Raw genomic sequence first — 22,616 nt, 5'->3', positions numbered from 1 at the left:
TACGTAGCACAGGCCGTATTCCAGAGAATATCTCGTTGGAGGTCCTTCTCTTCAGCTTGGAGCCTAATTCTGTAAAATTATTCTTAACTAGATTGTGGCCCGATTCTAACGCATCGGGTATTCTAGAATATGCATGTCCCCGTAGTATATGGACAATGATGATTCCAGAATTCGCGGCAGACTGTGCCCGTCGCTGATTGGTCGAGGCAACCTTTATGACATCATCGTCGCCATGGCAACCATTATGACATCTACGTCGATACTGTGCCCTTCGCTGATTGGTCGAGGCGAATTCGCGGCAGACTGTGCCCGTCGCTGATTGGTCAAGGCAACCTTTATGACATCATCGTCGCCATGCTGTGCCTGTCGCTGATTGGTCGAGGCCTGGCGGCCTCAACCAATCAGAGACGCGGGATTTCCAGGACAGACAGACAGACAGACAGAAAGAAAAACCCTTAGACAATTATATATATAGATGATCCTCCACCTACCGCTTATGTCATTGGCTGCCATATGGACCGTGACAGCTGGATCATCACCAACTACCACATTAGTTTATCATCCCAATCCATCATTTGCCGAACCCTGGTATCGGGGAGACTGCAAACCATTTTGTTGAAGTTGCCTTGGTGACAAATTATTCTATTTGTTGCCCTGATTATAAAATCCCCAATAACCATTAACTGTCTTACTCTATTGACCTTACCATCTGCCGGCTCCTAGCTGATCTTCTGGCTGCTAGGGAGTGCAGTACCCCTAGAGTTGACATTTCGGAGCCTGACGCCTTGCAGTTTCTGGCAGATGGTCCTCATTGAGGGGGACAGCCACTTGTCTACAGCAGAGAACTTCTACCAAGAGTTCTGCTGGACTTAACTTGGCTTTGGCACCCTTCATTTAAATGGGTGCTGTGTACAACAACATGGTTTTAGGGGCTGCAGCTACTGAGACTAGCTGATTGCCATGTAGACTTAATTTTTAAAAGGGATTGTGGCAGGGAGGCAGCCCCTTTTAATGTGAATGCATTGACCTCTTTGAACAACACTATGTTTTGGTATGGGCCTGTTCTGACACGTACGTCAGATTGTAGCTTTTGGGTTTAGGTCTCATTGTTCAGACTATTTAGATCGCTGACATTCTTATTTGACATCATTATTCTCTATTAATATGGTATCCTGTTTTTTTCCTATCAATTATCCATTCCTTTCTTTTGCGGCCTCAAACATGTGAGGAGAGAGGGCGTTTAGCGCAAAGAATTTCCGTATTGTAATATTTCTATTTTAAGTTAAGTTAATTTCTAATGGTTTTTGATTCTTTGCAGAATTCACTTGTTAATATTTCATAAGCTTCTCTTGCAAAGTAGCCATGATCCTTTCCTATAAATAGCTCCTGTGACATTTTCATTAATAATTTATGGCTACCAGTAGTTAATTGTAAAGGCCTAGAATAAGTTGGGCATTTTATAATCTCTCCCAGATAAATGTGTGCCTGGAAGTTGATGTGTGCATTGCTTCAGACTGCATGAAAACACTGTTTTTTTTTTTTGTTTTTTTTTTTCTATTTCAGGAGCTTTCGAAAGATTTACAGTGTTGCCACTTAAAGCTGGACGTGAAAGATTTAAAAGCTCAGATTGAAAACGTGAATCTTCTTGTGTCTCTTCAAGAACGAGAATATAGATACAATGCAAAGTAGGTACTTTTTTTTTTTTATTCACCCCTTTCTTTTTGGTTAATATTAAAAACATTTTGTATAGATCAGCTTCTTGAAGTTTCGGCTGAACAGAATTGAAAAGTGTTTGTCTGCATTTTAAAAATTATTTTTAAGGATTCCCTAAAATAAGATGTTCGCATGTCACCCTATTGCTGGCAACTGTTCAGTTTTCCTGTAGTACCACCATCCGGGAAATATAGCATTATTTGATGCACACTGTAATCCGAGGACCTTGGAGAACTTCTTCTATTCGGGGGTGTGAATGTACCCGCTTTGTGCATACTTGTACCTCTCCATTGCTCATTACAGGAGGCCTCACCCTACTATATCTATGGCTAGCTTTACTAATTCTATTGAAGAGCGATAAAAGTATATGCCTTATTCCGAACTTTTCCTACTTATTTTGCCAGGTTGCTCAATGCAGTTCTTCCTGCCTTCCGGAGGCAATACGAAATATTACATCAAGCAGGGTTAGCGGATGCAGTTGTGGAGTCTGATTTCCGAGAAGTCAAGCACCTGGTCCAGCGAGAGAAGGCAGTCGTATGGGCCGACCAGACAATTGTCGAGGATGTAAACAAAACGGATTTACCGGATATTGCATCACTTCTGTCCTTCCCTCATCTGTCCTACACACAGACAACCCCATGCCGTAAGATCTCTTCTGATATGCTAGATTGATCGCCATGTTTAACGGTAGCCATAAATTGCAAATATGGATAGTTTAATGGTTATGCAGAGTGGAAACAAACGTCTTTCTACTTTTCTACCATCAGCAAACTGTGATTGATAGGTTTATTCACGTAAATGCATAGGGACCAATACATCCTTGTTGATGCCAGAAATCTGGCGTAAAACATTTTGAATAGTTAGATTTGAAGTCCTGAAAATGTTGCGCTTTTTTTTTTTGGCGTTTTCATGCCACTTTCAATCAGCTGTACCAAAATGGGTAGAGCTGGGGAGGAGACGGGACACGGCAAGGCTACGCCCGCAAGTCATCAAAAGCAGCAGTGCTTCTTATGCCAGAAATGTAACTTCCACCTGATGAAAACTGGGTACCGTTGAAGCGCGTTGTGGTTAACACCAATATTTTTGTCCTGGCTTCATATTAGCGCTCCTGTGACCGTGCTTGTTTTTTTCAAGAAATGTTACTCCAGTCATTTCTGGCGAGGTGAACGCCACTGATAAGATGCAATGAATTCACTAAATGGCTTCTAGGAATAAGATGCACCAAAGTCATTAAGACTGGCGTGCGAAGCTCAAAGCTTAATGATTCAGGGCCACTAGTGTTTTCATGCTGCTTATATTTAGCAGAATACTAGGTGAATTATTTAGATTATTAAAGAGGTTTTTCCTTCTGGAAAGTGTTGTCATAATCTTGGGATACACCTGACTGTCGTGTACCTCGCCAATCCTGAAGAAGTAGATGTTACAATGATTTTGTTTTTTACTGCGCAGCAGTGATCTTCTACATCCTTTGTGCAAACCCGTTCTATTTCTAGTGAAAGAGGCTGTGCTGATATAATGAAGACTATTACCGGGCAGAAAATGATCAAGTCTTAGTGATATGTCATCAGTTTTGCAGATGGACAAATGCCTTACAGGGAACCTGTCCCCATGGAAGTACTGTCCAACCCGCAGGCACCATGTTATACAGTAGGGGGGCTGAGCTGGCTGATATAGTATTGTAAGAAAAGATTTGGTGTAATCTGTGTTTTAATCATTTCATTCTCTGCTCTTTCTGGGAATTTTGGTCCAGTGGGCACCCCCCGAGCCTCCGCTGTGCCACATCCACTCCATGCTTTCTTCTGGAAAACACCTGTGTGCATACAAAAGTCAGTATACCCATAGATTAATTTTAGGGGTGTAAGCACCTCAGAGTCTCTGCATGTGGCGTCTGCAGACTATTGGTAAAATCGCCACTTCAAAAGTCAAATGGCGCTTCTTCCTGTGTGACAAAAAAATATGGAGCTAAACAACCACTAATTAGATCATAACTTTTTTTTTTTTAATTGCACAATAGTCTAAAACTGTACAAAAAGATCACATTTATCCCAAAACAGTTGTCAGAAAACAGAGAAATTCAAATGAGGTTCAGGTACACCCAAAGAGTGTCACATCATGACATAGTTACCCAAGGCTATAAGAAACCCCTTTAACGAAATATATATACAAAATAAATAAATATATATATATATATATATATATATATATATATATATATATATATATATATATATATATATATATATATACACTCACCGGCCACTTTATTAGGTACACCATGCTAGTAACGGGTTGGACCCCCTTTTGCCTTCAGAACTGCCTCAATTCTTCGTGGCATAGATTCAACAACGTGCTGGAAGCATTCCTCAGAGATTTTGGTCCATATTGACATGATGGCATCACACAGTTGCCGCAGATTTGTCGGCTGCACATCCCAAAGATGCTCCATACAAGGCAGGATGGATCCATGCTTTCATGTTGTTTACGCCAAATTCTGACCCTACCATCCGAATGTCGCAGCAGAAATCGAGACTCATCAGAACAAGCAACGTTTTTCCAATCTTCTACTGTCCAATTTCGATGAGCTTGTACAAATTGTAGCCTCAGTTTCCTGTTCTTAGCTGAAAGGAGTGGTACCCGGTGTGGTCTTCTGCTGCTGTAGCCCATCTGCCTCAAAGTTCGACGCACTGTGCGTTCAGAGATGCTCTTAGGCCTACCTTGGTTGTAACGGGTGGCGATTTGAGTCACTGTTGCCTTTCTATCAGCTCGAACCAGTCTGCCCATTCTCCTCTGACCTCTGGCATCAACAAGGCATTTCCGCCCACAGAACTGCCGCTCACTGGATTTTTTTTCTTTTTCGGACCATTCTCTGTAAACCCTAGAGATGGTTGTGCGTGAAAATCCCAGTAGATCAGCAGTTTCTGAAATACTCAGACCAGCCCTTCTGGCACCAACAACCATGCCACGTTCAAAGGCACTCAAATCACCTTTCTTCCCCATACTGATGCTCGGTTTGAACTGCAGGAGATTGTCTTGACCATGTCTACATGCCTAAATGCACTGAGTTGCCGCCATGTGATTGGCTGATTAGAAATTAAGTGTTAACAAGAAGTTGGACAGGTGTACCTAATAAAGTGGCCGGTGAGTGTATACTAGCTGTACTACCCGGCTTCGCCCGGGTTAATGACTGCTGTTGGCAAAATAGAATGTGTTAACAAAAATTTATTCTGCACGCAAAAACCACAAAACAAATAGATAGAAATGTAATTATTAAAAGGCAAAAACTAAGCTAATAGAAGCATTTCACAACATATATTAGCTTTGTTATACTGAGAATGTCTTTGTTGCCTATATTACATAGTTACATAGTTATTAAGGTTGAAGGAAGACTGTAAGTCCATCTAGTTCAACCCATAGCCTAACCTAACATGCCCTAACATGTTGATCCAGGGGAAGGCAAAAAAACCCCATGTGGCAAAGAGTAACTCCACCATGGGGAAAAAAATTCCTTCCCGACTCCACATACGGCAATCAGACTAGTTCCCTGGATCAACGCCTTATCAAGGAATCTAGTGTATATACCCTGTAACATTATACTTTTCCAGAAAGGTATCCAGTCCCCTCTTAAATTTAATTAATGAATCACTCATTACAACATCATACGGCAGAGAGTTCCATAGTCTCACTGCTCTTACAGTAAAGAATCCGCGTCTGTTATTATGCTTAAACCTTCTTTCCTCCAGACGTAGAGGATGCCCCCTTGTCCCTGTCTCAGGTCTATGATTAAAAAGATCACCAGAAAGGTCTTTGTACTGTCCCCTCATATATTTATACATTAAAATAAGATCACCCCTTAGTCTTCGTTTTTCCAAACTAAATAGCCCCAAGTGTAATAACCTATCTTGGTATTGCAGACCCCTCAGTCCTCTAATAACCTTGGTCGCTCTTCTCTGCACCCGCTCCAGTTCAGCTATGTCTTTCTTATACACCGGAGACCAGAACTGTGCACAGTATTCTAAGTGTGGTCGAACTAGTGACTTGTATAGAGGTAAAATTATGTTCTCCTCATGAGCATCTATGCCTCTTTTAATACATCCCATTATTTTATTTGCCTTTGTAGCAGCTGCCTGACACTGGCCACTGAATATGAGTTTGTCATCCACCCATACACCCAGGTCTTTTTCATTGACGGTTTTGCCCAGAGTTTTAGAATTAAGCACATAGTTATACATCTTATTACTTCTACCCAAGAGCATGACCTTACATTTATCCCCATTAAAGCTCATTTGCCATTTATCAGCCCAAGCTTCTAGTTTACATAAATCATCCTGTAATATAAAATTGTCCTCCCCTGTATTGATTACCCTGCAGAGTTTAGTGTCATCTGCAAATATTGAAATTCTACTCTGAATGCCCCCTACAAGGTCATTAATAAATATGTTAAAAAGAAGAGGGCCCAATACTGACCCCTGTGGTACCCCACTGCTAACTGTGACCCAGTCCGAGTGTGCTCCATTAATAACCACCCTTTGTTTCCTATCCCTGAGCCAGCTCTCAAGCCACTTACACATATTTTCCCCTATCCCCATTACTCTCATTTTATGTAACAACCTTTTGTGTGGCACCGTATCAAAAGCTTTGGAAAAGTCCATATATACTACGTCCACTGGGTTCCCTTGGTCCAGTCCGGAACTTACCTCTTCATAGAAGCTGATCAAATTAGTCTGACATGAACGGTCCCTAGTAAACCCGTGCTGATACTGGGTCATGAGGTTATTCCTCTTCAGATACTCCAGCATAGCATCCCTTAGAATGCCCTCCAGGATTTTACCCACAGTAGAGGTTAAGCTTACTGGCCTATAATTACCGAGTTCAGTTTTTGCCCCTTTTTTGAATATTGGCACCACATTTGCTATACGCCAGTCCTGTGGTACAGACCCTGTTATTATGGAGTCTTTAAAGATTAAAAATAATGGTCTATCAATGACTGTACTTAGTTCCTGCAGTACTCGGGGGTGTATCCCATCCGGGCCCGGAGATTTATCAATTTTAGTTATTTTTAGACGCCGCTGTACTTCCTGCTGGGTTAAGCAGGTGACATTTAATGGGGAATTTTTATCACTAGTCATTTTGTCTGCCATGGGATTTTCTTTTGTAAATACTGATGAAAAAAAGTCATTTAGCATATTGGCTTTTTCCTCATCCTCATCCACCATTTCACCCAGACTATTTTTAAGGGGGCCAACACTGTCATTTTTTAGTTTCTTACTATTTATGTAGTTAAACAATATTTTGGGATTATTTTTACTCTCTCTGGCAATGAGTCTCTCTGTCTCAATCTTTGCTGCCTTGATTTGCTTTTTACAGAATTTATTTAATTTTCTGTATTTATTTAATGCCTCCTCACTACCTACTTCCTTTAATTCTCTAAATGCTTTCTTTTTGTCCCTTATTGCGCCCCTTACAGCTCTATTTAGCCATATTGGTTTCCTCCTATTTCTAGTATGTTTATTCCCATACGGTATATACTGTGCACAGGTCCTATCCAGGATGCTAATAAATGTCTCCCATTTTCTTTGTGTATTTTTATGTTTCAGGATATCGTCCCAGTTAATTGCACCAAGATCCTCTCTCATCCGTTGGAAATTTGCCCTCCTGAAGTTTAGTGTCCTTGTCACCCCCCTACTACCCATCTTATTAAAGGTTACATGAAAACTTATTATTTTGTGATCACTATTCCCCAAGTGACCCCCAACCCTTATATTTGATATGCGGTCTGGCCTGTTGGTTAATATTAGGTCTAGCAGTGCCCCCCTCCTTGTTGGGTCCTGAACCAGTTGTGAAAGGTAATTGTCTCTCATAGTTGTCAAAAACCGATCACCTTTGCTGGAACTGCAGGTTTCTGTCCCCCAATCTATTTCAGGGTAGTTGAAGTCCCCCATAATAATGACTTCTCCTTGAGTCGCAGCTTCATCTATTTGCTTTACGAGGATATTCTCCATTGCTTCCATTAGTTTTGGAGATTTATAACAAACCCCTATCAGTAATTTATTATTTTTTCCCCCTCCCCTTATCTCCACCCACAGGGACTCTACATTTTCATTAAATTCACCTATATTATCACGCAGGATGGGTTTTAAGGAAGATTTTACATATAGACACACCCCTCCCCCTCGCTTATCTGTACGGTCATTTCTGAACAGGCTATAGCCCTGCAAGTTAACAGCCCAGTCATGGCTCTCATCCAACCACGTCTCCGATATCCCCACCATGTCATAATTATGCTCCAACAACATTAGTTCTAATTCCTCCATTTTGTTGGCGAGGCTTCTGGCATTAGTATACATGCACTTGATGTTACTCTCTGTACCTCTATTCTTTCTTAAATTACTAACTGTTCTAACCCCACCCCCCATGCCACCGCCACCCCCAACTTCCTTATTTGTGCCCAGGTGTCTATCTGCACTATCTTCCCCTCCTATAAAATGAATACCCTCCCCCCCATTCCCTAGTTTAAACACTCCTCCAACCTTCTAACCATTTTCTCCCCCAGCACAGCTGCACCTTCCCCATTGAGGTGCAGCCCGTCCCTAGCGTAGAGCCTGTAGCCCACTGAGAAGTCGGCCCAGTTCTGCAGGAACCCAAACCCCTCCTTCCTACACCAATTCTTGAGCCACTTATTAACCTCCCTAATCTCCCGTTGCCTCTCTGGCGTGGCACGTGGTACAGGCAGTATTTCGGAAAATACCACGTTGGAGGTCCTTGCTGTCAGCCTTCAGCCTAATTCCCTGAAATCATCTTTAAGGACCTTCCACCTACCTCTAACTTTGTCATTTGTGCCAATGTGCACCATGACCGCTGGGTCCTCACCAGCCCCTCCCAATAACCTGTCCACCCGATCAGCGATGTGTCGGACTCGAGCGCCAGGTAGGCAGCACACCGTCCGACGATCCCTGTCTTTGTGACAGATTGCCCTATCTGTTCCCCTAATAATTGAGTCCCCCACTACCAGCACCTGTCTGGCCTGGCCTGCCCTGCTCTCCTATTTCCCCCCTTACTGGAGCAGTCACTCCTCCGGCTTTCAGAGGACATGCCTGGCTGCAGCAGTGCTACCCCTGTACTGGCACCCCCCTCATCTGCCAACTTAGCAAACTTATTGGGGTGTGCCAGATCAGGACTAGCCTCCCTGGCACTCTTCCCTCTACCCCGCCTTCTATCTGTCACCCAGCTAACTGCCACACTGTCCTGCAGCTCCATCCTACCATCCCCCTCCTCATCTATCCCATTGAGCGTCTGCTCTGTGAGCAGAAGACTCCTCTCCATATTGTCTATGGATCTCAGTGTTGCCAGCTGCACATTTAGATCCAGTATCTGGGTTTCCAAATGCACAATGTGCTCACATCTCGCACAGCAGTATGCACCCTCGACCGGCTGGTCAAGGACTGCATACATGTGGCAAGATGTACACTGGATGGCATTAACAATTGTGGAGCACATTTCCTAATGGGGATTGCAGCACACAGAAACGTTAATTAAAAATAAATACAAAGTATTAATTAAACCCAAAAAAAAAAAAAAAAAAAAAACAAAAAAAACAGAAGCAATTCCTCCCTTGGAAACTCCCTGATTCCAAAGTCACTGAATCACAAGTCACACACTTACCGCCGTTCACACTTACACTCAGGTCACACTCAGCTCGCTCACACTCGCTGTGCTGAAGATTTATAGATTTTTTTTTTTTCTCTCTATCTCCCCTCAACAGCAATCCACCTTGCTGTTCAGATGCACTTCCAAAAAGGACTTGAGCCTCAAACAGCTGCCCCTTATATCCCCTTAATTATGAGCCCCCACCCTAAGTTAACTCCTTATGAATATAGCTACTCCCAATTCAGCAACTCGCACAAATTCACACAGGTATTTGTTAAAGGCCTTCCAAATACCTCCTCACTGAATCACAAGTCACACACTTACCGCCGTTCACACTTACGCTCAGGTCACACTCAGCTCGCTCACACTCGCTGTGCTGAAGATTTATAGATTTTTTTTTTTTCTCTCTATCTCCCCTCAACAGCAATCCACCTTGCTGTTCAGATGCACTTCCAAAACCAATCAGAGCTCAGATTAATTAACTGTAGCAAAATAGAAGCTGAGCTGTGATTGGTTGCTATTGGCAGCCTGATAAATCCCCAGCCAACAGGAAGCCCACCCCCTGGCAGTATATATTAGCTCACACATAGACATAATAGACAGGTCATGTGACGGACAGCTGCCGTATTTCCTATATGGTACATTTGTTGCTCTTGTAGTTTGTCAGCTTATTAAATCAGATTTTTATTTTTGAAGGATAATACCAGACTTGTGTGTGTTTTAGGGCGAGTTTCATGTGTCAAGTTGTGTGTGTTGAGTTGCGTGTGGCGACATGCATGTAGCGACTTTTGAGAGATGAGTTTTGTGTGGTGACATGCGTGTAGCAACATTTTGTGTGTCGAGTTGCATGTGACAGGTTAGTGTAGCAAGTTGTGTGCAGCAAGATTTGTGCATGGCGAGTTTTGCGCGTGGCGAGTTTTATGTGTGGTGCGTTTTGAGTATGTGCAAGTTTTGTGTGAGGCAACTTTAGCATGTGTTGCAACTTTTGTACATGTGGCAATTTTTCTGTGTGTGCAAGTTTTGCATGAGGTGAGTTTTCCATGAGGTGAGTTTTGCACGTGTGGCGAGTTATGCTTGAGCCTAGTTTTGCATATGGCGAGTTTTGCATGTAGCGAGTTTTGCGCGTGGCGAGTTTTGAGTGGTGACTTTTGTGTTTCGACTTTTATGTGGTGAGGTTGGTGTCTGTGTGGTGAAATGTGTGCTGAGGGTCGTATATGTGTTCAAGCACGTGGTAGTGTGTGGCGCATTTTGTGTTTGTGTTCATATCCCCGTGTGTGGTGAGTATCCCATGTCGGGGCCCCACCTTAGCAACTGTACGGTATATACTCTTTGGCGCCATCGCTCTCATTCTTTAAGTCCCCATTGTTCACATCTGGCAGCTGTCAATTTTCCTCCAACACTTTTCCCTTCACTTTTTCCCCATTATGTAGATAGGGGCAAAATTGTTTGGTGAATTGGAATGCGCGGGGTTAAAATTTCACCTCACAACATAGCCTATGACGCTCTCGGGGTCCAGACGTGTGACTGTGCAAAATTTTGTGGCTGTAGCTGCGACGGTGCAGATGCCAATCCCGGACATACACAAATACATACATACACACATTCAGCTTTATATATTAGATATACCTGTATGTAATCTCCTGTATATAGTATATATCTGTGTGTCATCTCACCTATATATAGTATATATCTGTGTGTCATCTCCTCCTGTATATAGTATATACCTGTATGTCATCTCCTCCTATACATAGCATATACCTGTATGTCATCTCCTCCTGTATATACTATATACCTGTAGGTAATCTGCTCCTGTTTATAGTATATACCTGTGTGTCATCTCCTCCTGTATATAGTATATACCTGTATGTCATCTCCTCCTGTATGTAGTATGTAGCTGTATGTCATCTCCTCCTCTATATAGTATATACCTGTGTGTCATCTCTCCTGTATATAGTATATATCTGTGTGTCATCTCCTCCTGAATATAGTATATACCTGTGTGTCATCTCCCCTGTAAATAGTATATACCTGTGTGTCATCTCCTCCTGTATATAGTATATATCTGTATGTCATCTCCTCCTGTATTAGCCCTCGTTCACACGTTATTTGGTCAGTATTTTTACCTCAGTATTTGTAAGCAAAATTGGCAGCCTGATAAATCCCCAGCCAACAGTAAGCCCACCCCCTGGCAGTATATATTAGCTCACACATACACATAATAGACTGGTCATGTGACTGACAGCTGCCGGATTCCTATATGGTACATTTGTTGCTCTTGTAGTTTGTCTGCTTATTAATCAGATTTTTATTTTTGAAGGATAATACCAGACTTGTGTGTGTTTTAGGGCGAGTTTCGTGTGTCAAGTTGTGTGTGTTGAGTTGCGTGTGGCGACATGCATGTAGGGACTTTTGTGAGATGAGTTTTGTGTGGCGACATGCGTGTAGCAACTTTTTGTGTGTCGAGTTGCATGTGACAGGTTAGTGTAGCAAGTTGTGTGCAGCAAGTTTTGCGCATGGCGAGTTTTGCGCGTGGCGAGTTTTATGTGTGGTGCCTTTTGAGTATGTGCAAGTTTTGTGTGAGGCAACTTTTGCATGTGTTGCAACTTTTGTGCATGTGGCAATTTTTCTGCGTGTGGAAGTTTTGCGTGTGGCGAGTTTTCCATGAGGTGAGTTTTGCACGTGTGGCGAGTTTTGCATGTGGAGAGTTTTGCGCGTGGCGAGTTTTGAGCGGCGACTTTTGTGTTTCGACTTTTATGTGGCGAGGTTGGTCTATGTGTGGTGAAATGTGCGCTGAGGGTGGTATATGTGTTCGAGCACATGGTAGTGTATGGCGCATTTTGTGTGTGTGTTCATATCCCCGTGGTGGTGTGGTGATTATCCCATGTCGAGGCCCCACCTTAGCAACTGTACAGTATATACTCTTTGGCGCCATCGCTCTCATTCTTTAAGTCCCCCTTGTTCACATCTGGCAGCTGTTAATTTGCCTCCAACACTTTTCCTTTCATTTTTTTCCCCATTATGTAGATAGGGGCAAAATTGTTTGGTGAATTGGAAAGCGCGGGGTTAAAATTTCACCTCACAACATAGCTTTGACGCTCTCGGGGTCCAGACGTGTGACTGTGCAAAATTTTGTGCCTGTAGCTGCGACGCATCCAACACTTTTCCTTTCACTTTTTCCCCATTATGTAGATAGGGGCAAAATTGTTTGGTGAATTGGAAAGCACGGGGTTAAAATTTCACGTCACAACATAGCCTATGACGCTCTCGGGGTCCAGACGTGTGACTGTGCAAAATTTTGTGGCTGTAGCTGCGACGGTTCAGATGCCAATCCCGGACATACACACATACATACATACACACATACAGCTTTATATATTATATATATATATATATATATATAATCACAAAATCACGGTGGCGCAGTAGGTAGCACAGCAGCCTTGCAGCGCTGGAGTCCTGGGTTCAAACCCCACCAAGGACAACATCTGCAAAGAGTTTGTGTTCTCTCTGTGTTTGCGTGGGTTTCCTCCCACATTCCAAAGATTATAATCTTTGCGATGATAATGTGTGCAACCTGTAAAGCCCTGCGGAATATGTTAGCGCTATATAAAGATTACTACTGTTATATATATACCGGTGTGTGTGTATATATATATATATATATATATATATATATATATATATATATATATTACAGTCATGGCCAAAAGTATTGACACCCCTGCAATTCTGTCAGATAATTCTCAGTTTCTTCCTGAAAATGATTGCAAACGCAAATTCTTTGATACTATTATCTTCATTTAATTTGTCTTAAATGAAAAAACACAAAAATAATTGTCCTAAAGCCAAATTGGATATAATTCCACACCAAACATAAAAAAGGAGGTAGACAAAAGTATTGGCACTGTTTGAAAAATCATGTGATGCTTCTCTAATTTGTGTAATTAACTTACCTGTGGCACCTAACAGGTGTTGGCAATAACTAAATCACACTTGCAGCCAGTTGACATGGATTAAAGTTGACTCAACCTCTGTCCTGTGTCCTTGTGTGTACCACATTGAGCATGGAGAAAAGAAAGAAGACCAAAGAACTGTCTGAGGACTTGAGAAACCAAATTGTGAGGAAGCATGAGCAATCTCAAGGCTACAAGTCCATCTCCAAAGACCTGAATGTTCCTGTGTCTACCGTGCGCAGTGTCATCAAGAAGTTTAAAACCCATGGCACTGTGTCTAACCTCCCTAGATGTGGACGGAAAAGAAAAAATGACAAGAAATTTCAACGCAAGATTGTGCGGATGTTGGATAAAGAACCTCGACTAACATCCAAACAAATTCAAGCTGCCCTGCAGTCCGAGGGTACAACAGTGTCAACCCGTACTGTCCGTCGGCGTCTGAATGAAAAGGGACTGTATGGTAGGAGACCCAGGAAGACCCCACTTCTTACCCCGAGACCTAAAAAAGCCAGGCTGGAGTTTGCCAAAACTTACCTGAAAAAGCCTAAAACGTTTTGGAAGAATGTTCTCTGGTCAGATGAGACAAAAGTAGAGCTTTTTGGGCAAAGGCATCAACATTGAGTTTACAGGAGAAAATAAGAGGCATTCAAAGAAAAGAACATGGTCCCTACAGTCAAACATGGTGGAGGTTCCCTGATGTTTTGGGGTTGCTTTGCTGCCTCTGGCACTGGCCTGCTTGACCGTGAGCATGGCATTATGTAGTCTGAAGACTACCAACAAATTTTGCAGCATAATGCAGGGCCCAATGTGAGAAAGTTGTTTCTCCCTCAGAGGTCATGGGTCTTCCAGCAGGACAATGACCCAAAACACACTTCAAAAAGCACTAGAAAATGGTTTGAGAGAAAGCACTGGAGACTTCTAAGGTGGCCAGCAATGAGTCCAGACCTGAATCCCATAGTACACCTGTGGAGAGATCTAAAAATGGCATGTTGGAGAAGGCACCCTTCAAATACCAGGGACCTGGAGCAGTTTACCAAAGAAGAATGGTCTAAAATTCCAGCACAGCATTGTAAGAAACTCATTGATGGTTACCGGAAGCGGTTGGTCGCAGTTATTTTGGCTAAAGGTTGTGCAACCAAGTATTAGGCTGAGGGTGCCAATACTTTTGTCTGGCCCATTTTTGGAGTTTTGCGTGAAACGATCAATGTTTTGCTTTTTGCTTCATTCTCTTTTGTGTTTTTTCATTTAAGACAAATTAAATGAAGATAATAATACCAAAGAATTTGTGTTCGCAATCATTTTCAGAAAGAAACTGAGTATTATCTGACAGAATTGCAGGGGTGTGAATACTTTTGGCCATGACTGTGTATGTATGTATGTATGTATTTATGTATGTGTGTGTGTGTGTGTGTGTGTGTGTGTGTGTATATATATATATATATATATATATATATATATATATATATATATATATATATATATATATATATATATATATATATATATATATATTATTTATTTATTATAGCGCCATTTATTCCATGGCGCTTTACATGTGAGGAGGGGTATACATAATAAAAACAGGTACAATAATCTTGAACAATACAAGTCACAACTGGTACAGAAGGAGAGAGGACCCTGCCCGCGAGGGCTCACAATCTTCAAGGGATGGGTGAGAATACAGTAGGTGAGGGTAGAGCTGGTCGTGCAGTGGTTTGGTCGATCGGTGGTTACTGCAGGTTGTAGGCTTGCCGGAAGAGGTAGGTCTTCAGGTTCTTTTTGAAGGTTTCGATGGTAGGTGAGAGTCTGATGTGTTGTGGTAGAGAGTTCCAGAGTATGGGTGATGCGCGAGAGAAATCTTGTATGCGATTGTGGGAAGAGGAGATAAGAGGGGAGTAGAGATCTTGTGAGGATCGGAGGTTGCGTGCAGGAAAGTACCGGGAGACGAGGTCACAGATGTATGGAGGAGACAGGTTGTGGATGGCTTTGTATATCATGGTTAGGCTTTTGTACTGGATTCTCTGGGTAATGGGAAGCCAGTGAAGGGATTGACAGGGGAGAGGCCGGGGAATAGCGGGGGGACAGGTGGATTAGTCGGGCACCTGATTTTAGAATAGATTGGAGGGGTGTAAGAGTGTTAGAGGGGAGGCCACAGAGCAGGAGGTTACAGTAGTCGAGGCGGGAGATGATGAGGGCATAGACTAGGGTTTTTGCAGATTCCTGGTTTAGGGATGTACGGATCCGTGAAATATTTTTGAGTTGAAGGCTGCAGGAAGTGGAAAGGGCTTGGATATGTGGTTTGAAGGAGAGATCAGTATCCAGGATTACCCCGAGACAGCGAGTTGTGGGACTGGGGAGAGTGGGCAGCCGTTTACTGTAATGGATAGGTTCATTGGGGGGTCGCGTGAGATGGGGAAAGACAATGAATTCTGTTTTGTCCATGTTAAGTTTTAGAAATCTAGCGGAGAAGAAGGATGAAATAGCGGATAGACATTGAGGGATTCTGGTTAGTAGGGTGGTGATATCTGGTCCAGAAATGTAGATCTGTGTGTCATCCGCATAGAGATGATACTGAAAACCGTGAGATTCTATGAGCTGTCCCAGGCCAAAAGTGTAAATTGAGAAGAGCAGGGGCCCTAGAACTGAACCTTGCGGGACTCCGACAGATAGGGGGCGAGGTGAGGAGGTGGTGTGTGAATGGGAGACGCTGAATGTTCGGTCAGTTAGGTATGACGAGATCCAGGATAGGGCCAAGTCTGTGATGCCAAGGGATGAGAGGGTCTGTAGTAATAGGGAATGGTTTACTGTGTCAAAGGCAGAGGACAGGTCCAGGAGGCGGAGGAGGATAGAGTAGTGTTGCTTCCTCTTGGCGGTTAATAGGTCATTGGTGACCTTAGTTAGGGCAGTTTCAGTGGAGTGTTGTGACCGGAAGCCTGATTGTAAGCGGTCGAAGAGAGAACAGGAAGATAGATGGGAGGACAGTTCAACATGGACGTGTTGTTCCAGTAGTTTTGAGGCATAGGGGAGAAGTGATATAGGGTGATAGCTAGATACAGAGGATGGGTTGAGAGGGCTTTTAGAGGATAGGTGTGATTGAGGCATGTTTAAAGCTTGAGGGAAAAACACCAGTTGTTAGTGATAGGTTGAAGAGATGGGTTAGAGTTGGGTTGAAGACTGGCGAGGTTTGGGATGAAGTGGGATGCGATCTTGAGATTAGAGTGGAGAGTCGATGTTCTGTAATGGTGGATAAGTTGGTTTTGGAGGTGGAGGGCTGGGTAGTTGGGAGGAAGGGCTCTGGGGGTTGTCGACTAAAACTGTCTCTGATGTTCTCAATCTTCTGCTTGAAAAATGAGGCAAAGTCTTCAGCTGAGATGAGTGGGGAGGGAGGAGGTGCTGGGGGACGAAGGAGAGAGTTGAAGATGTTGAATAACTGTTTAGGGTTGTGAGACAGGATGGATCCGCTCTGCAGCCCTGGATGCTCGCCTCAGTTCTTTGGTCAGGCTGGTGTGCCAGGGCGGTCTGTTGATTTTGCGAGCTTTGGTATGTGTGAGAGGGGCAAGAGATTCCAAAGCCCAGCTATTGTGGTGTTATAAAGAGTGGCAGCGTCATCCACGTTGTGTATATATATCATCTAAGGGGTACTTCCGTCTGTCTGTTAGTCTGTAACGGAAATCCCGCATCGCTGATTGGTCGTGGCCGGCAGTGCCAGTGTGTCTCCCCATCCTGGACCAACTTTTTACTATTTTTGCTGCCTATGCAGCATCAATGGTAAAAAGATATAATGTTAAAAATAAAAAAAATTAAAAATCATGCTATTCTCCCCTTCCGTCGCCTCCGTAGCTTCCCGCTCCTAGTGGTGCTCTCTGCTGCTTCCGTTCCTTGTGATGCATTGAGAAATTACCCAGATGACTTAGCGGTCTGCCTATGCAGCATCAATAGTAAAAGGATATAATGTTAAAAATAATTAAAAAAAAATTGTGATATTCTCACCTTCTGGCATCCGCGGCAGCTTTTCCTGCTCCTCGCGATGCTCCGGTCCCACCGTTTCGCTGATTGGTCACGGCCGGCCGCGACCAATCAGCGACCAACCCGGACCAACTTTTTACTATTGATGCCTATACAGCATCAATAGTAATAAGATGTAATGTTGAAAATAATTTAAAAAAAAACATTATATTTTCACCTTCCGAAGTGCGCCGCAGCCTTTCCCGCTCCTCGAGCTCCGGTCCCAACAATGCATTGCGGCAATGCCCCGAGATCACGTGACGGTCTCGCGAGTCCGCTACATGATCACTGGTTATTGCCACTAGGCATTACTGGGAACGGAGCGCCGCGACGAGCATCTGTAAAGGCCTCGGCTGGATCCAGGGGCCAACGGAAGGTGAGTATTTAACTATTTTTTATTTTAATTGATTTTTTCAACAGGGATATGGTGCCCACATTGCTATATACTGCGTGGGCTGTGCAAGCTACTACGTGGCTATGTTATATACTGCATGGCCTGTGCTATATACTGCGTGGGCTGTGCTATATATTACGTGGGCTGTGCAATACACTACGTGGCTGTGTTATCTACTACGTGGCTGTGTTATCTACTGCGTGGCCTGTGTTATATACTGCGTGGTCTGTGTTGTATACTACGTGGGCTGTGTTATATACTGCTTAGGCTGTGTTATATACTGCTTAGGCTGTGTTATATACTACGTGGGCTGTTATATACTACGTGGGCTGTGCTATATACTACGTGGGCTGTGCTATATACTACGTGGGCTGTGCTATATACTACGTGGGCTGTGCTATATACTACGTGGGCTGCGCTATATACTACGTGGGTTGCGCTATATACTACGTGGGCTGCGCTATATACTACGTGGGCTGCGCTATATACTACGTGGGCTGCGCTATATACTACGTGGGCTGCGCTATATACTACGTGGGCTGCGCTATATGCTACGTGGGCTGTGCTATATGCTACGTGGCTATGCTATATACTGCGTGGCTGTGCTTTATACTACTTGGGCTGTGTTTATATACTGTGTGGCTGTGCTGTATACTACATGGGCTGTGTTATATACTACGTGGCTGTGCATTCTAGAATACCCGATGCGTTAGAATCGGGCCACCATCTAGTATATATATATATATATTGCTATATAAAGTGGCAATGCAATGTTGCATAATACGGGGTAGGAAAGTCCCTAATGCTACAAGAAATAGTCAAGGTATCATAAATTTGACAAGTCAGTGACCACTAAATCATATGGTATTTCAATCATCAGTTCTCACCCATGTCGGTGTCCATAGATGCAAGCACCCGTCCTCCTGTGTGGAGTAGTTTCCGGCAGCATGGGGTGTAGCACCACATTTTGGAGAAATAGTGTAACAAATTGTGGGGTCTATTTTCACCTATTACTTTGTGAAAATCAAACATTTGCAGCTAATATATTGGTGAAAATGTATTTTATATATTTTTTTATTTCTTCGATCCATTGTTTTGTTTTTTCCTTTTGAGCCCCATATGGTGAAGTAGGACATTAGTGATAGGAACCATCCGTGTTTATGTACACCTTAACGTGGTTGGATGATTTTTGCGTGCTTTGATTAAAAAAAAAAAACAAACTCTTAAGTACTGTACCTTACATTTTGAACGTTTCCAGCAAGATTTGAATTCACGTATTCATTAGTTGCAGTGAACTGACCCATTGTGTATGTGTTTGTATATTGGCCACAAAGCTCATTTGTGCACCTGTACATTTAATTTAATACTAAAGGTGTGCTGGCGCTATTTTTTTATTTTCTGTGAGACTAATGTAACATTTTAGATTTTTTTTTTTTTTTTATTTTGTTTTTTTGTTCTCAGGGCCCAATCTTCTAAAATTTTGTGAAGCACCTGTTGGTTTAATATGTTAACGTCACCCCTAGATCAGTTCCTTGAAGGTTTTAGATTCCAAAATGGGGTGACTTGGTGGGGGTGTGAGAAAGCGTTCTGTTTTCTTGGGGGTACTGCACAAATGCAACATGGTGTCCCCAATGTATTTTAGCCAGATTTGGGTTCCAAAAAATCAAACTGTGCTCTTTCCTTTGCGAGCTGTGTGCCCAAAGAGCACCGACCACACATGGGATATGACTGTTTTTAGGTGACATTGCATAACAAATTTTCTCCTATTACCTCGATTTGAAAATTAACAATTTATTTTTTTTAAAAAAGTTTTATCCCTTTTTCTATTCATTCATCTATTAATTCCTGTGATGCACCTAAAGGATTATCACATTTCCAGACTAGCAGTTTTGACTGATTTCAGGGGTGCCATTTTTAAAACTGTTACTTTTGGGGGGTTTACAATATAGAAGACCCTTAACTTCAAAACTGAATAGGTCCATAAAAAATAAGATTTGTAAATTTCCATGAAAAAAATGGAAAATTGCTGCAAAATTGGAACCATTGTAGCAAGATAAGACCTTTGAACAATGATGCTGACATAAAGCAGAGGTATGGGAAATTTAAGTTTATTAACTAGTTCGTGGTATGAGTTTTTGTGGTTTAAGGGTATACGCATTCAAAATGTGAAAAATTTTGATTTTTTATTTATTTTTTTAAAGTTTTTGTAAAATTTTAGAAAAATATTAAGATTTGAGAGTCTTCAGTGGTTAATACCTTTTAATGGCTAACTGAAAAGATGATAAGAAATCGCAAGCTTTCAAGACTACTCAGGTCTCTTCATCAGGCATAGAATCTATGCCTGATTTGATGCCTGATGAAGAGACCCGAGTAGTCTTGAAAGCTTGCAATTTGTAATATCAGTTAGCCATTAAAAGGTATCAACCAGCGAGGACTCTCAAACCTTAATATTCTTCTACTGGCTAACACTGTACAAACATACCGTATATATTTTTCCTGTAAAATTTTAGATATTTTCTTTGAAAAAAAACAAACAAACCACAATGTATTGTCCTACATTTACAAGCAACATAAAGTATCATGTGCCATGAAAAAATTGAATTGCGAAATCTCAAGGTAGTTTTTGCCTAAAATTCGTGTTTTGTATTGTCAGTATTTAGAAAGAGACTGGAGCTTCTTATACATCAATAAGTACAATGAAATAGTTGAGCACAGTGGAATGTTTTCATTTTCTTCATTATTTCCCTTACTTATAGTTAATTGAAGGGAAATGTTGCAGCATTGATGGGATTGTTCTTGCCAATTTGCACAACTGTAACGTAACAAAGTATTTTTCTTGTAGGTGGTGAGAAGCAGATTCAGAAAAATCAGTCTGTAGACAGCACAGTGCCACATGAAGGCGCTGTGTGCATTGTCAAGCCTTGTACTGGACAAGAAAGTAAGTGTTTCTTCCAAATATCAGAACCTCCAGATGATCCTCCCCTCAGCTCTGATTGCCTCTTGCTATTTCTTTGAGCTGCTCTGAATATATCATTAATACCTGAGAGTCTGCCTTTGTTTTAATTTTGCTTTAGTTCTTGTCTTTTCCTGGAAAATGAAAGTAAATTCTTCAAAATCAGAAAGTAGAAATGCAAGTCATGACTAGACCGCTCCAGAATGACCAAAATATGGAAAACAAACTTCTAATGTTTTAAAAGGGTTGCCCTGGACTTTTATACCCTAAGGATAAGCCATCAATATCTTATTGGTGGCGGTGCGACCTATGGTATTCCTGCTGATCAGCTGTTTCTAGTGCCTGCAGCTGCCGGATATGATCACTTGTGAAGGTGCACACCGTACCTCCATCAACTGCATAATAGCCGTGGCTGGGCACAGCACATTAGCCCTGTATTTGAATCAGTAGAGAGGGGTAGATGTGCAGTACCTGGCCACAGCCACTGTGAAGTTGATGACGCTGTGTAGTTCCACACAACAACTGATTGGCGGGTGGTGCCGGGTGTCACAATCAATCAAATATGGATGGCCTAACCAAGGGTTTAGGCCATCAGTATAAAAAAATAGTGGACAACCTCTTTAACTGAATCTAAGATGAAGAATAGCACCCGCCTCTGGAGGAAGAGTTATTTTACCATATTTACTTTGAAATGGTCTGTTTATAATGAGATAATGGAACTGATGAGAAAAAATACAATGTCCACTCGTAAAACAATTCAAAAATGTACTTTAGTCTGACCCAATGTTGCAGTTCTTTAATTCCTCTGATTGTGGGGCAATGACATGTCTCAGAGGAACCACGCAACTTTTTTCTACTCCATGTTTTTTATACTCCTTTCTCATTATTAATGAGTATTACATTCTGAGGCATTATGGCATATCAAAAGTAAGCGCCACAAATGTCTGCGAGGTACTGGTTCCGCAAGAGCTCTTACATTACTGATTTATGATGAGCTAAGAGAAATGGAGATGTGGAAGATACACTCGCTCCTGTGATCAAACAGGCAGTGAAATGTATTAGCTCACAGAAAGGAACAGCTGCAAGCCCCTTTATACTTTCTTGGCCAGGACCTTAGCTTTGTGCTGACCATGAACTGGAGCAGCTTTCCATAATCAGACACAGCCATTACATAGTGCATAGCAGTGGCACAGGAATATTTTTTTTTTTTTTTAGTTTTTTTTAACACACCCATTTGTGGAACTTCGTATTATTCCATGATTAAGAAGTATTACGTTCTGAGGCATTATGGCATATCAAAAGTAAACACTATAAATCTCTGGGAGGTGTTGGTTCCAAAAGAGCTTGTACGTCACTTATTTATGATGAGCTAAGAGGACCAAACATGCAGCAGAAACACTCGCTCCTGTGATAAAACAGCCAGCAAAATGTGTTACCTCACAGAAAGAAACCACTGCAAACCTCTGCTGTCGTCTCTATACTTTCTTAGCCAGGAGCTGTGGTATGTGTCGACCATGAACTTGAGCAGCTTTTCATAGTCAGACACAGCAATTGCATAGCAGCAGCACAGGAACTTTTTTTTTTAGCACATCCATTTGTGGAACTTAGTATTATTCCAAGATCTATTGATTAACATGTACGTCGTTCATGGAACAACTACTGTAAGTCCCCTAAAGGGACTAAAGCAAACACTATATATAAAATTTTGAATCTCCTCCTTTTTTATATGTAAAAATAAAAACTTACCTGTTACCATATAGAGAGCAACAAGAAGCCCTCATATGGCCATGCCATAACTATCTTCAAAAGTTATGACCCTTGGAAGAAAGAGAGGAAAAAACAAAAGTGCAACAGTGAAAATTGATCACAGCGGGAAGGGGCTTCCCTCAGAAAACATTTTAGCTCAACTTTGACACAGTCAGTCAACTAATAAGTGGTGTAAACCTATCCCCTG

General features: G+C 42.2%; 1 protein-coding gene across 2 annotated transcripts in view; it reads left to right on the top strand.

The window, feature by feature from the left end:
- KIF18A (kinesin family member 18A) overlaps positions 1 to 22,616 on the top strand; it is a 174,212-nt gene that overhangs the window by 125,951 nt on the left and 25,645 nt on the right. For both annotated transcript variants that reach the window (XM_077288046.1, XM_077288047.1), the window contains 3 exons: positions 1,564 to 1,685; positions 2,118 to 2,356; positions 20,552 to 20,647. In XM_077288046.1, coding sequence (XP_077144161.1) covers positions 1,564 to 1,685; positions 2,118 to 2,356; positions 20,552 to 20,647 — 457 coding nt within the window. The remainder of the gene's footprint in view (positions 1 to 1,563; positions 1,686 to 2,117; positions 2,357 to 20,551; positions 20,648 to 22,616) is intronic.

This window comes from Ranitomeya variabilis, chromosome 2, assembly GCF_051348905.1.
Source record: "Ranitomeya variabilis isolate aRanVar5 chromosome 2, aRanVar5.hap1, whole genome shotgun sequence".
In the NCBI taxonomy this organism is placed as follows: domain Eukaryota; kingdom Metazoa; phylum Chordata; class Amphibia; order Anura; family Dendrobatidae; genus Ranitomeya; species Ranitomeya variabilis.
This window is presented reverse-complemented; position numbering and strand designations above follow the sequence as displayed.